General features: G+C 49.4%; 1 protein-coding gene across 1 annotated transcript; it reads right to left on the reverse strand.

The window, feature by feature from the left end:
* Positions 1-7,043: 7,043 nt before the first annotated feature.
* LOC108102300 (protein fork head) lies at positions 7,044-11,346 on the reverse strand. The gene is given in 2 exon segments (XM_017207062.2): positions 7,044-10,425; positions 10,427-11,346. Coding segments are annotated over 2 exon segments (2,106 nt in total). The 5' UTR covers positions 10,664-11,346; the 3' UTR covers positions 7,044-8,556.
* Between the last annotated feature and the right edge of the window lie 2,536 nt (positions 11,347-13,882).

The raw sequence follows: 13,882 nt of genomic DNA on the forward strand, positions 1-13,882 counted from the left end.
TATGTGAAAATAAGCTGTGACAAATGGCTTAATTTAGTTGTCAGTGCGGCCAGAGGGCCCAAAAGGGCCGCGACAATTGTTTAACATGTTTTAGGCATGTAAAAATATTGGCACATTACGCAGAGATAACACGGCAAACACGGTGGGGGCATTCTCGAATCGGCCCTAAATAGCTAATAAAAAATATTTAGAGCTTGCTAGTTGACCTGCTGTTAGCATTATTCGTCAGAGTTCAAGACATTGATCTGACCCGAGGACTTGCACCTGTCGCGCGGCCTGACATTTATTTGCATGTCAGTCGGGCTTAAAACTTTCTGGCCCTAGAACATCTGCCCGAATTTTCCTCTTTTCCCAACCGGCGATGGGGTTGCTCGAAGACTCCGGCGACGTCGGGTTAGACGTGATTGACAGTCGCCTTATGAATGGGCGCCCATTGTGCCGGGCAGGTACTTAGCCGGTGCGGAGCTGCAGTATTACGGATTTTTATTGGGATTGCACCCGCGGCGACAGCCGGTAAGCTCCGCTCCATGTACCGATCAATTAAGGAGGATTACCGCCTCTGACATTTACATGTGCTGTGCGGCGAGCTTTAGCACCAGGGTGCCAGTCTGCCAGTCTGCAGTGGCTTCTGCTTTGGCTTTGGCTTCGGCCTTAGCTGTTGGCATTGTTGCGGTGCCGCTGCTCAATTGGCCAGAAAAACTGTTCGAGCACTCTCGACCAGATGACTGGAAAAGTGCACTTCCCCGATCCGAATGCTGCTCATTTGATGTTCTGCGGGGAATTCCGCCTGCTTAAATCTTTTTGACTCGCAACTCGGAAATGATGGCTTATCCTGTTTTCTTTATTGGCTAAAGATGCCGAGAGTCGGTTTGTTTTGATGGCTTAGCTGGCTCAACAATTGCCGTAGGATCCGTGGGCCGCTCTCATGCCAGATCGGTTCTGTTGTCCTGTTCGTCCTGTTCATCTGCCTAGCCATTCATGAAAATGGTTCTGTGAATGAGCCTGCGGGCAAAGGGACTCCGATTCATTCACCTCTAAGCCGTCAATTGAATGTATCCGATCTGCTGGCATGCATTCAAATGAATTTCTTTTAATTGAATCAGTGTACTTATGATTAAGTAGAACAAATATAAGATTTATTTAAATAATATACAACTGATCTTATAAAAATTATAGCAATGCGATCCAGAGCAAGTTAACCAACTCAGGACTCGGATGTTTTTAAGAGTCAAACAAGCAGTGCTCCCCATTGATATACCAGGAAAAACCATGGAATTAGGGCAGCCGGTCTGTGTGTCAGCCGGAGTCGCCTTTTCCCGGGGCTGTTGCTCTACGGCACTTGAGCAATTTGAAGGACACACATGGACCCTACGACCGGAGCGGTTCGGCTGAGGCAGCTCTTGCTGAGCTATGCAAATCCAAAAGCCCAACAGCGGGGTGGCAAAGTGGGTGGTGGATGAGGAAATTGCGGAGGATGGGGCACGGGGTGTGGCGCCCACTTGACAAATACCATTTTCGAAATTGAAAGACAAACTTTTGAACAGTCGACGTCGACGTTGCCGCTGCTGCTGCTTTTGCTTCTGCTGCTTTTGCTGCTACTGCTGCTGCCGCTGCTGTTGTTCTTGCTGCTCTGGCTGAAAATGGAAATGAGACACAATGTGCACCAGCAGTGGCGAACGGCATCCGCATCCACATCCACATCCACATCCGCATCCTGCTGACGAATTTGCTGAGTGTGTTGATTTGTTGATTCGTTTCGCCTAATCGCACCATCACCACCACGGACGGGCAACAGATTCTGCCGGAGAGAGCCGGAGTCGCAGCCGGGCAGCTATCCTTCCTTTCACTCGTCCGCCGGCCGGACGAATTGGCAGACAAACTTGTCCAGTTGGCGAGCACATTGTCCCAAGTTGGAAGCGGGCCAGCAGCTAGCAGTCGAGCAGCCTGGCAGCCTGGCAGCCTGGCAGCCTGGCAGCTCCTTGGGTCCTTCGTACGCAAATGTGTTTGTCCTGTGCACGGACATGTGTGCGAGTCCGGAGTCCGGGAAAGTTTGACTCTCGGCACGGCACGGCATGGCACAAGTGTGCGTGGGTGGAAATGTGTTGAAAATTTATTGACATTATTCAATTAATTATTGTGCAAATATTTTCGCTCGCAAACACAGATACAAGCGCACACATTCGAGACTCGTAAGTGGCAGGGAATTTGTCATTAATTGTGAATTAGATTGCATGAAACTGTTGCCTGTGCTGTGCCAAATTTGTTTGTCCTTGTTGTGCTCTGCTGTGCTGTGCCGTTCTGTGCGAATCGCATTCAATCACTCGCTCGTCCATTTATGCAGTGAGGCGTTCTCCGCAAACAACGGATGAGAATCGGAGGATGCGTCAGTGTTCACTGTTCACTGTCCACTGTTCAGTATCCTCTGTCCAATGTCCACTGTCCCATGACCATGTCCACTTCCGCTGGCCTCGCCGGAAGCTGCCACGCCCACTTTCCCTCCCGGCCTGCCATTAATTTCGCCTGCGTACGCAAACACATTTCAAACAAATCGAATTAATTTAATACGAGATTTTGATTTGATTTTTGCCAAATGCTAAATGTATATGCTCGTATTTTTCCCTGTTTGCAATGATGTCCGGGCATTAACTTAATTGCATTTAAATGGAAAGCATCATTGCCAGCGCATTTCGTGCGAATTTTAATTAAAACAAAAATAAATAATCAGCCGGAATGTGGAGCACTCATCAAGCCGGAATATTGACCGCTCCCCGGACACTTTTGGGCTTTAACCGTTTGCAATAAGACTGGCTGCCGCTGGCCAAAACAGGATCATCCTGTGTGTTCATTCATCATACTCAGGATCCTAATGAGTTCCCCCAGTTCCGCTCCCAGCGCCCTCCATTCGTTGGCCTGTCAAAACGCAATTTGATTATTAGATGCCGGCCATGCGGTCGTCTGAAATTTCATCCAATCGAATGGGCTGCTGCTCCACGATAAAGGTGTGTTCGAGCTGCCAATCGATAAGCCGCCTTGCCCGCCCGCCTCCTCCGCACATCAGTCACTGTCACCCCGCCACGGAGCCACCTAGCCACCGGGCCAGCGAGCCACCCAACCACAAATGGGCAACCACCCACTCCCCGTTCCACGAAGCCATGTAGCCACCTCCACATGCCGAAACGTGATTAATGCGTTGACGTTGCAGCTAAGCCCGCTGTTGCCGGCCATCAACAGCAGATATAGCCCAAGATATCGGCGAAAACGTATGGCGGCAAGTTTTAGATAATGCCCAGCAGATTTCACACCCGACCCACACAGATTTGTTGTGTTTTGATTGCCGAGAAAGCGACACGTGGCAGGACTTTTGGTCCTTGCCAAGGAGCACGTGCCCGCATTTGCGAGCGTAAGGTTTCGCGGATTAATTTCAATTTGCTGAATAAGAAGGGTGGAAGTGGAAGTGGGAGGCTGCAGAGCTTGCTGCTAATTATGTGTGGAATGTTTTAGATAAACAAGAGCACACAATGCAGCAAGGAGCACGGGCTGCAGCGGCAAAAAGGACAACCGCTTCTAAAGGCGGCCACTTGTCAGCTTGGTCGCTGGTGTTGCTGTTGGGTATTTGGGTGTTTGGGAGTTCGGGTATTGCTGTTGCTGTTGCTGCTGCTCTTGCTGATGTTGCTGCTGCTGGCCTAATCCGTAAGTGTCGTTCTCAAGCACGCAGCAGCGGCAGGCGCTGATAGAGCACACACACAGCGGCCGACCCGCCGAAAGGACACTCAGGACATTCGCCAACCTCCCCTCGCCAGCTTTCCCCCAGTTTATAATGATGTGGCGCTGTCGACATCGACGTGTCATCGACAACCGGCAACGGTTTTGGGTGGGGTCGCAGTCGCAGTCACAGCCACAGCCACAGCCGCACAGCCAGCCTGTTGGTCAGAGATAACAGCAATTTATTTTCAAGTCATCATTTTAATTATCCCGTTCGCAATGCCAGCCAGAACCTTGCGTTCCGTTCTGGGCGCGGCCGGCGTTAAACGTGACAACCAACAGCCATCGCACCATGGCAGCCATTTTGCTCATTAAAATATAATATGTATTTTTTAATTTCAGAGAAATGTTTGCACAAAAATTTCCTCGAAACAAAGTTGAGAGCCGAGCCGTTCGTTGTCTGTTCCCTCAGTTTCCCTCGGAATACCTCCTTTCGCCCTTCGCCGTGTCCTTTTTCCTTTTCGCTGGAGCCGGGGAACTTTTCCCGTGCCTTGTACATTTCCATCTTTTATTCCCTGTCTGTCTCTGGCTGCAGCTCAACTGGAGCCCGAAAATCCTTTTTCCCTTTATTTCCATTTCCATTTTTTTCCGCTTTCCATTTGTCTAACCGGGCCCCACCCACCGGGCCTAAGCCCAAAAACCCCAACCAACCAGGCAGCTCAACCCATCCGCCATCATGCGTTTTTATAACCGGAAGCGTTCATGAGAAAGTTTCCGCTTTCATAACCGAATTTTAATTAACTTTCGAAAACCTAATTACAAAGTATTATAATAATGAAAAAGCAGTGCACAAAGCGAGTGGTAAAGAGGGGAAGGGGGTTCCATGGGGGTCTACGGAGAGACCCAACCACCCAGCCAGCCCAACCATCCGAGCGAGTGCTGCCCCTGCAGCGACATCCACGACTACATCCTCCATTTCAGAAACCTCCTTCGTGCACTGAAAATAAATAAAGATCTAAAGCAATGCATTTACTACTATTTTCCAAAACAATTCAACTCAGTATGCACAAAAACCAATTTGTATTTTGGATCTATTAATCGTTAGAAAAACGTTTATTATTCTTATGATATTTCTGCAAGAAATGTACTTTACTATATTACGTAAATTTCCTAATTCAAGTACCTTACCCCCAAATGCCATCCTTTTATTCCAGTGTCCGCACGCTGTCTTTGAGTGCCTTGGTTTACGGGAAAGCAGAGAAAGGATGATGGAGCTCGGAGGATAGCAAAGGCACTACTTCCTGTGTATCCATCCATCCGGCATAAGCTCAGGAAAAAAGGGTTGCCCGACCACTTTTTCTGCTCCGGCAGAGATTCTCCTCCGCTTTGTGTGCCCCAACTTGGCTGTGTCTCGTTTTAAAATTAAATATTCCATTAGAAAATTACTACAAGATTGTGGTTCTTTATTAGCAGCAACAGCAGTCGGGGCTTTTGGCTACGGACTCAACCGAATTCAACTTTGTTTGCCACAATCTCTGTTGCGGGAAAGCGAGTTAAAACTGAAATTCGGTTGCTTTATAAAGTGCCCGACTGTCTGAAACTTTCATCTCTGAATCCAATTTAAAGTTGGTATTTTTGGTAAATTTTGCTTATGCAAATAATAAATGCTATCAAATAAATGCATGCACATAATGCTGAGGGGGGCCCACAGACTTGCGATGACTTTCGCATGGAACTGTGGCAGTCTTCAATTTTTAATGACCAGCAAATGTCATGACAATTTTTCCTATTTGCCAATTTCCAAATGGCTTTGTTTTGCCAGTTGTTCGGGGCAGAGTTTAGCACGACCTGTTTGTGGAAATAGAATTTTAAATCTGTCCTCGGCTAAATAATTGCAAATTGATGGCGAGGCGGCCGCTTTGTGGCGGGGCATTTATGAATAGATATGGAATTCAGCTGGGCCGCCTTGTCTAGAGAGCTCAACAAACTCTGGCCCCGTCGAACGAACACACACTCCCGTGCTTCAGCGTTTGAGCGTCTTCAGCGCGCATGTCTGGCATTAAGGCATCGATATATAAATTGTGGACAGACTTGGTGGGGGTTCGAGTGGGTGGTTGGGTGGTTGGGTGGTTGGGTGGCTGGGTGGTTGCCAGTTTAGCCGAACCAACCCCAAAACACAGATTTCCTAAGCCAGCCCAGATGGGGTTGTTTGCTGGCCGGGAGTAAAATGAAGAAACTCCGCCAGAACGCTGACAGTCACAATGTCAAGGAAAAATCGAAATTGAAGCGACAACAAAATGGCGCTTGGTTTGTTGTCGCTTTTAGAGACCGAGACCCAGACCAAGTCGCCCAGTCCCCAGACCCCTGTTCCCAGACCCCAGACCCATTTTCCTTCCCCTTGGCGAACAACAAAGCGAACTCTTTATGGAGCAGCTCCGGCCGGGTGGAAGCTATAAAAAATGTATTAAAGCCGGTCGCCCACATGCACATGTATAAATAAAATGTCGCTTATGGAAACATGTAGAAATGGTGACCTTCCTGCTTAATTAAAAACGACAACAGCTTGTCAAACATGCCCCAGCTACAAGATAACTGAATCGTTTCTCCGCCTAATGTCTGCGGAATGTCCGAGAGTCGTAGGACCTGGTGGATGGATCGTAGGTTCCTCCAGGTGAATCACACCGATGTTAATCAGCGGTGGATGGTTACCAGTTCGCCAGTTCACCAGGGGGAATGGCGACGGATCAGGCTCCGTCCGTTGTTTATACTGCCGAGATAAGGTCTCCGATAGGGAGGTGCTCGCCCCGAACTCCCGGTGCCCCATGAATATTACTAGAAGGCAAACAGAACGTAGTAGTGGCGGTTAAACTGGAGGGAAGACTTCCCTCCCCGGATTCGATTTCGGGCGGAGGGATGGGTTATGGGCTCTGGGTTGCAGGCTATGGGTTGGGCTGAGATGGGTTAGTCAGTATGTCAGGTCCGGGATGGAACCCATCCCGCTTGTTTACCTTCTTGTTCCGTTGCAATTTATGAGTGCACTGCGATAAGGGTTTATCATCGGGACGCGTATATGGTATATGTGCACTCGTTTAGTGGAAAACTGCACTCTGCATCTGAGTGACGGCGATTAGATAGCGTCTCCTGGAACTGCTCGGCTATCGGTCGTTCAATTCGAATTCGCTGCATTGATAGACCCTACAGAGTCGATATAGGAAGATAGGTAGATAGGCTGTACAGGCAGCCCAATCAATGTATAAATGATTGTTGGAGGTCAGTTGCTTGAATCAACAGAGGTGTCCCCTTCGTCTCCGACTGCGAGGGAAATGAAAACAAATTTATGGTCTTTTTTCCTTTTCTTGTATTTCAAACATTAAAATAGTCGATTTTGTTGTCGTTGACGTTGTGTTTGTTTTGCATGATTTATAATAATATTAATTTTTACTAGCTTTAGAGTTGGATTTAATTCTTGCATTGACATTTATTGAATTTATATTGTGTATTTTACAATAATTTTCATTTGTTTCTGTGTCAGTGTGTGTTTGTGTGTGTGTGTGTGTGTGTGTTATATTTAGACTATTTTTATCAAGTTTAATTAATTAGCTTAGCTCAATGTAAAAAGGGTCTTTGTTTTGTGTTTGCATTTCGTTTTATTTTTTTCTTTACGCACAATATAACTAATATTAAAAATTATTGAATAATAATTGCAGTTTTCGCTTTTTATGTGTTTTTTTTCCTTTTTGTTTTTTGCTTTCGTTATTTATGCTAATTAAATGTTAAATGCTATACAATATTTATATTTATATTATGTTTACTTTCAAGTGGTGTGGCATAATTTCATACAATTTGATTAATTCTCGAGTTAGTTAAAAGTTGGTTGCTTGCAAGTGGGGGGCCTTAGTTATGTTGGTTTTTGTTGTGTTTTTCTTTTTGGAGGGGGTGTTGCTTAAAGGTATCTATTTATAGATTATTTACAAAATGCCTTAGCCTAACGAATTCGTACAACAACAGAAGACACACAATGTAAATGAAATGCGGGTTTTGCGATATATCGGCGTATATCGATGCGCGTATATATAAATGGGAGTTTGATAAATTATTCAATAAGAACGCGACGTTTCCTATGCATGGCCAGATTTTTGTTGCTTAGATAGTTTGAAGATTCTTAGGGTGTTTGCTGGACTGCTCAACATGATGGTTTAGATTTTAGATTTCTTTTTGGTTTTGATCATTTGCGATTCGAATTCGATTGCGATTGCGATTGCCTTTGGGTAAAGGTTTTAGTATTTGTTTCTCTCATTCGGGGACTGCTTTAGTGGGGGCTTTGTTTTCTAAAAGAACATTACACACGATCCCTTCTCTCTCGTTCTATATCTTCCTATTTTCTCGGTAATGATACATTTAAAATGTCTTTCAATTTTTAGTTTTAACCGCTTTGATTGTTATTGCTTGTTTCGAAACAACGAAAACAAATGGCACGGAATTATTATTTGTGTTTGTATTAGCAAAACGTAAAATGTTAACAAAGGTTCTGCTGCACTTACAACTACATCACTTTTTCTTTCGCTCCTACTCCTGGCACTCCATCTACTCTATCCACTACTCCTCCTCCATATACTACTCCTCCTCCTCCTGCTGGAACTATCAACTGGAACTGATCAACTCAAAGGCAGCGCTCTCGATCGGCTCGGGAATATGTACAGTGGCGGCCCAAGACTCACGTGCTCAAAGGATGCGACCCAGCGACTTGCCACCGGCGACTTGCCACCGGCGACCAGGTGCTAAAAGCCACTGGCTCCGCACTCGCTAATTGGCAGCAGGGCCGGCAACAAAGCCGCTGCCTGTCGAGGGCTACAGCTACAGGAGATTCTGCAGGGCGGCGGCCCCGTTGAACGTGAGGCTGTGGTTCCAGTTGCGGTAGCCCGCCGCCGCCGCGTACTGCTGGTAGTTGTTGTACAACTGCTGCTGCGCCGCCTGGTGCTGCTGCAGTTGCTCCTCGCTCAGGTCGCTGGTGATGTTCGAGGAGTCCTCCTGCAGCTCCTGCAGCAGCTGCTGCTGCTGCTGGTGGTGTTGCTGCTGCTGCTGCTGTTGCTGCTGCTGCTGCTGCTGTTGCTGCTGCTGGTGCAGCTTCTGTGAGTAGTTGGAGGCCGATCCGGAGCCCGATCCCGATCCCGAACCAGATGCTGATCCTGCTGATCCCGATCCCGATCCCGATCCCGCCTTGGCCTTGGCTGCCGACGTTGCTGGTGTGTTGGAAGCGGATGTCAGTTGCTGCGCCGCCTGCTGCTGCTGCTGCTGCAGCGAGTGCTGCTGCTGCGAGTGCTGCTGCTGCGAGTGCTGCTGCTGCTGCGAGTGCTGCTGGTGCTGCTGCTGCTGCAAGTGCTGCTGCTGCTGCGAGCGCAGCATCTGCTCCGCGCGTCCTTAAGCCAGCGGGTATTGGTGATGTCACAAGCTCGTGGTTCCGGCGGGCGCGTGGTAGCCGAGGCTCTGGTAGTAGGAGTCCTGGCCTAAGGCAGCGTGTGAGTTGGTCAGCGGACTGAGCGCGTTGTAGCCGGCGTACTGGCTCATGTCGTACATCTTGATGTCCGCCTTCGACTCCGTGGGCAGCAGGCGGTTGATGGAGAACGGGTGGCTGGAGGGCGTGTAGCCGGAGGGCTCCTGCTTCAGCGGGTGCATCGAGGAGTGGTAGTCGCTGATCAGCGACGGGTGGCACCTGTTCGCCATCATGGCCGAGAGCTCCTCCTGCTGCAGCTGGTGGTGCTGGTGGTGGTGGTGGCTCGGCACGTGCTGCGGCTGCTGGCTGAGGCAGAGCTCCGCGTTGGCGTGCAGCATGGCCAGCGCCTCCGCGTCCTTGCTGTGCGCCGCGCTCAGCACGTTCACGTTGACGCCCGCGATCGAGGCTCCGCCTGCCTCCTTGTGGTGCTGGTGGTGGTCCAGCCGGCTGTGGTGGTGGTGGTGCATGTGGTGCGAGTCCTCGTGGTCCTTCTTGCCCGGACTCGTCGCCTCCAAACTGCTGTGCGAGGGGCTCTTGTGCAGCTGCCGGATGGCCTCCTTCTTCTCGTCCTTGAAGCGCTTCTGCCGCCGCAGATAGCATCCGTTCTCGAACATGTTGCCCGAGTCCGGGTGCAGTGTCCAGAAGGATCCCTTGCCCGGCTTGTCCGGCGTGCGCGGGATCTTCACGAAGCAGTCGTTGAAGCTCAGCGAGTGCCGTATGGAGTTCTGCCAGCGCTGCTGGTTCTGCCTGTAGAACGGGAACAGGTCCATGATGAACTGGTAGATCTCCGAGAGCGTCAGCATCCGCGTCGGGTTGTTCTGGATGGCCATCGTGATCAGCGATATGTAGCTGTACGGCGGCTTGGCGTGCGTATAGCTCCTCCGGTACGTCGTGGGCTTATCTACTCGCGATCTGCCCAAGGAGTTCGGCGATCCCGTCTCCATTTCCCGCGATCCCGGCGGCATGGCGCCGTAGGTGCCGCTCAGACCCGCCGCCGACATGCTGGCCGCCGACATGGCCATGCAGCCGCCCATGTTGCCCAGCGGCGAGCCCATGCTGGCGTAGCTCATCGAGCTGGGCGTCATGCAGTTGCCGCCCATCGAGTTCATGGCCGCGGCGCCCATGCTGCCGTTCATGCTGGCGTTCATGCTGGCGCTCATGCTGGCGCTCATGCTGGCCACCGCCGCCGCGGAATCCAAGACGCTGGAGCTGAAGGTGGCCGCCGCCTGCGGGGGAGACGGAGGACATCCCGCCCACCGGCAGGCCCATGCTGTTCATCGTGTAGGCGGAGCGGGCCAGGGGACTCATGCTGCCGCCGTTGCTGGTCGGATTGGGGTTGTTGTTGCTCCCCGGCGGCGGCGGACCGCCTCCCCCGCCGCCCCCGGAGCCGCCGCCCGAGGGAGGGCCGCCCGAGCTGGCCATGCTCACCGGAGCACTGCTCGGCGGCGGCTCCGCGTAGAGCTTCTGCATGATGTCAATGGTGGTCTGGTGGGGGCTCCCCTTCAGAAAGCTGTTCAATAGTTGCGCCGTTATGTTGCCGGCTTTTGGACGCGCTGCCCGCTGGTGGATCGATGGAAAAGGCAACGCGTGCGGGACGCGTTCTTCGAAACAAAAATGAAAAACTTGAGGTCCTTTTAAGATGTGGCTTTCTTGCTAATCGGGGTTTCGAATCTTCGGTTTCAGAGCACTATCACTGCTCCAACGGGATTGCACTTGGCTGGCATTTTGTCGGGGGCACTAGTCACTTGTTGTTGGCCAAAAGGGTTCGGGGCTTTGTTTGTGCACACTAAAAACACTGCTATTAACTTGCGATTTGCTTGTACGATTATTTGTACGGGTTGTAAAATAACGTGGCTCTATTTTTGTTATGATTCTTTGCTATTCGTTTCTTCTATTTTCATTTGCTTTTCTTGCTTTTTTTTGTTGTCTGCCGCCGTGCGGCCACAAAAAAACCGACGCACGAACGTGGATTGCTAGCTGGCTGTTGGCCACTGAAGTCTGAAGCTGGGAGCTGGAGCTGGAGCTGCTGCTTTTGCTGCTGCCTTTGCTGCGTTTGCTGCTGTTGCCGCTGCTGCTGCTGCTGGTCCGCTCGAGTGTCTCTTTGGCTTGAGCTCTTGAATGTGACTGTTTGCAGAGGGGAACGCTTGTCTACTATTTGGCTTGCGCTTGCTGCCAACAAATATTGTTCGAGCCGCGCTCAAGTGCCGGCGTCGGCGTCGCAGTCGCCGTGGGCAGCGGCCGCGGCAGCATTGGCTCCGACTCGCTCTCGCCCATGGCCAACTGGATAGTGCGTCTCACCACCGGCGGTGAAGTTACCAATGACAGCCGGCGGTTCTCTTACGTACACATCTGAGGTGCGGCGCACGCGCATTGGTCGGCGGGCCTCTTGTATCAACAGAGCAGCTCCGGTTGCCAGGCAACTGGCCCGCCAGGGGGCGTGGCCAGCCGTTTGGCGAGCAACGCCCTCCACTCACACACCCTTAGATACACGGTCGGAGCCCGTACAGATACAGATACAGATAGAAATACAGATACAGATACACTCGCTGCTAATGCTGAGCGACGCCATGTTACAGTTAACGATTTTCCCTAATGCGATCAATAATCGCTCGCTCTCGTTCTCGCCGTGGCCAACAAAAAACGAACCAAAGGCGAAAAAAAAGCAAGAAAAAAATAAGGTAAAACTGGAAATAAAACATAGACGAGGTCTGGAGACCGGAATCTCCGGGGAGACCGAGAATCCGACAACGACGCTCTGTTGTGGCAGAGAAGCCAGCCGCCTTGGCTCCCAAAAGAAGACATTCGACAATATGGTATGTGTGGTGTGGTGTGCCTTCCGTCAGTTTTTTCCGCATTCGCTCGCCTTTTTTGAGGTTAAGGTATGCCAATGTCACTCTCATTCATTCCCATTCGCATTCGCATTCGTGGCGAGGCATCGCGAGCGGCAGCAGCAAACTCAGCGGCGCAGTTCTCCTTTTTGGCAAGTCACTGCGAAAGTGACCCAGTTCCGCAGGCCGTCCGTCCGTCCATCTCCATCGCAGCCACATCACGTCCTACCTGGACACCTGGATACCCTAGTGTCTGAGTATCTCAGTATCAGAGTATCTGAGTATCTGCATTCTGGACACTGAATTCCGAAATCTGGAATCCGAAACATCCGCAGTTCATTGATAGCGCGTGCTGGCGGATACTTCCTGGTATCCACCTTTATGGCCACGGATAAAACGCATTTTAATTTCGGTCATAAACCATAGACGCCTTTCATATTCCGCTTAACCCTTTCGCTTGGCCAAGTGTATCTGCGTGTGTGTCTCTGAATGTGTGTGTGTGTCTGTGAAAGTGTATGTGAGCCAGGCTCATTATTGCGGCCATAAACTGGCAATTGTCCCGTTTCTCAATGAAAGTTTTTACTCAATCAGGAGCTACCTGAGTATTCAGAAATGCGGGGAATTTCCGCATTACATTTCCATTTGTCAATGCAGAAGTTTTCTTTTCAATTGTGATTTCATAGTGTGCATTTAGGCGCATTGTCTCTGAATTAGATAAATTACCATTCAAATGTTGTTTTTTACATTTAAACCCATAAACTTAAAAAATTTGTTTGCAGTGTGAATGATCTAAAATATATTTGTTGAAGTAACAACAATTACATCGAGTAACCATGTATAATCAACTTATTTTTCCGTAATTTGAGTGTTTTAATGAGTCATGTCCCTATATCCGGTTTACATGAGTAATACATTTATAATTTTGAGGATTATCTTAAGGGAATTAAAATAGTAAGATAAGGTAGAAAGATAAATGCAACTGATTCAGAAAAAATCAACTCAAAAGTCCGACTGTTAATAATATCGTTCCCTTCAACTTTGCTCGACCTGCCCCATTCGGATATCTATATCGCATCATCGCGATCATTAAGCACCAAACACTTGGGCGACTGAGCACATATGTACCCAAATCCTTATGTGCACTTCTAATAACCGTAATGTGCTTAAATATTTAATATTTTTATGGTATTTCACAGGCAGTTCAAGTGGCTCCGGCTCATTAATGTTTGCCGTGTGGGCGGGCTGGGCAGAGCGCATCAAATGTGTGCTTTTTGGCGGAGACTCTCTGCAAATAGTAATGCCAGGCAGTCCAAAAATGTGTATTTATTTACCTTTTAGTCATTTATCTATTTATTTATTTGCTTTAAAAGCGCGCCACTGTAGGTCGGATCCATCCGTTGACGTTTCGGGTTTGTTTTCCTTTTTGGTTGGGTTTTGCAGCGCTACGATTTGATACAGTTGGTTCGGCTGCACTCGGCGCAAATCGGGTCTAAGCCCTGCTCAAACTTTTTAATTAGTTTCAATTGCTGGCGCCCCCGACGCCCCATGCATCCCCAAATGGATATTTATGGAAAATATTTGCTTTGCTTCTTTTTTCCCGCCGCCCGTTGTTTTGATTTTGTTGCTGGCGCTCTTGTCGAGTTGATATGGCTTTAAAACGCTGCGCTTTCTGTTTGTTTTAAGCATTTGTGTGACGCATGCGCCGTGTGGCAATGACTTTACAAAAATATATCTATCAAAGCGATTGACCAACATTTCTCGGATAGATGACGTCCAACGACCGCCGGTGGCATGAATCCGTATCTGCGGCCGCTCTTTCGCAGTATCTGTGTCTATATCTATATCGGTGTATCGCCATAAT

Source organism: Drosophila ficusphila, unplaced genomic scaffold (assembly GCF_018152265.1).
Source record: "Drosophila ficusphila isolate 14025-0441.05 unplaced genomic scaffold, ASM1815226v1 contig_791, whole genome shotgun sequence".
NCBI lineage: Eukaryota > Metazoa > Arthropoda > Insecta > Diptera > Drosophilidae > Drosophila > Drosophila ficusphila.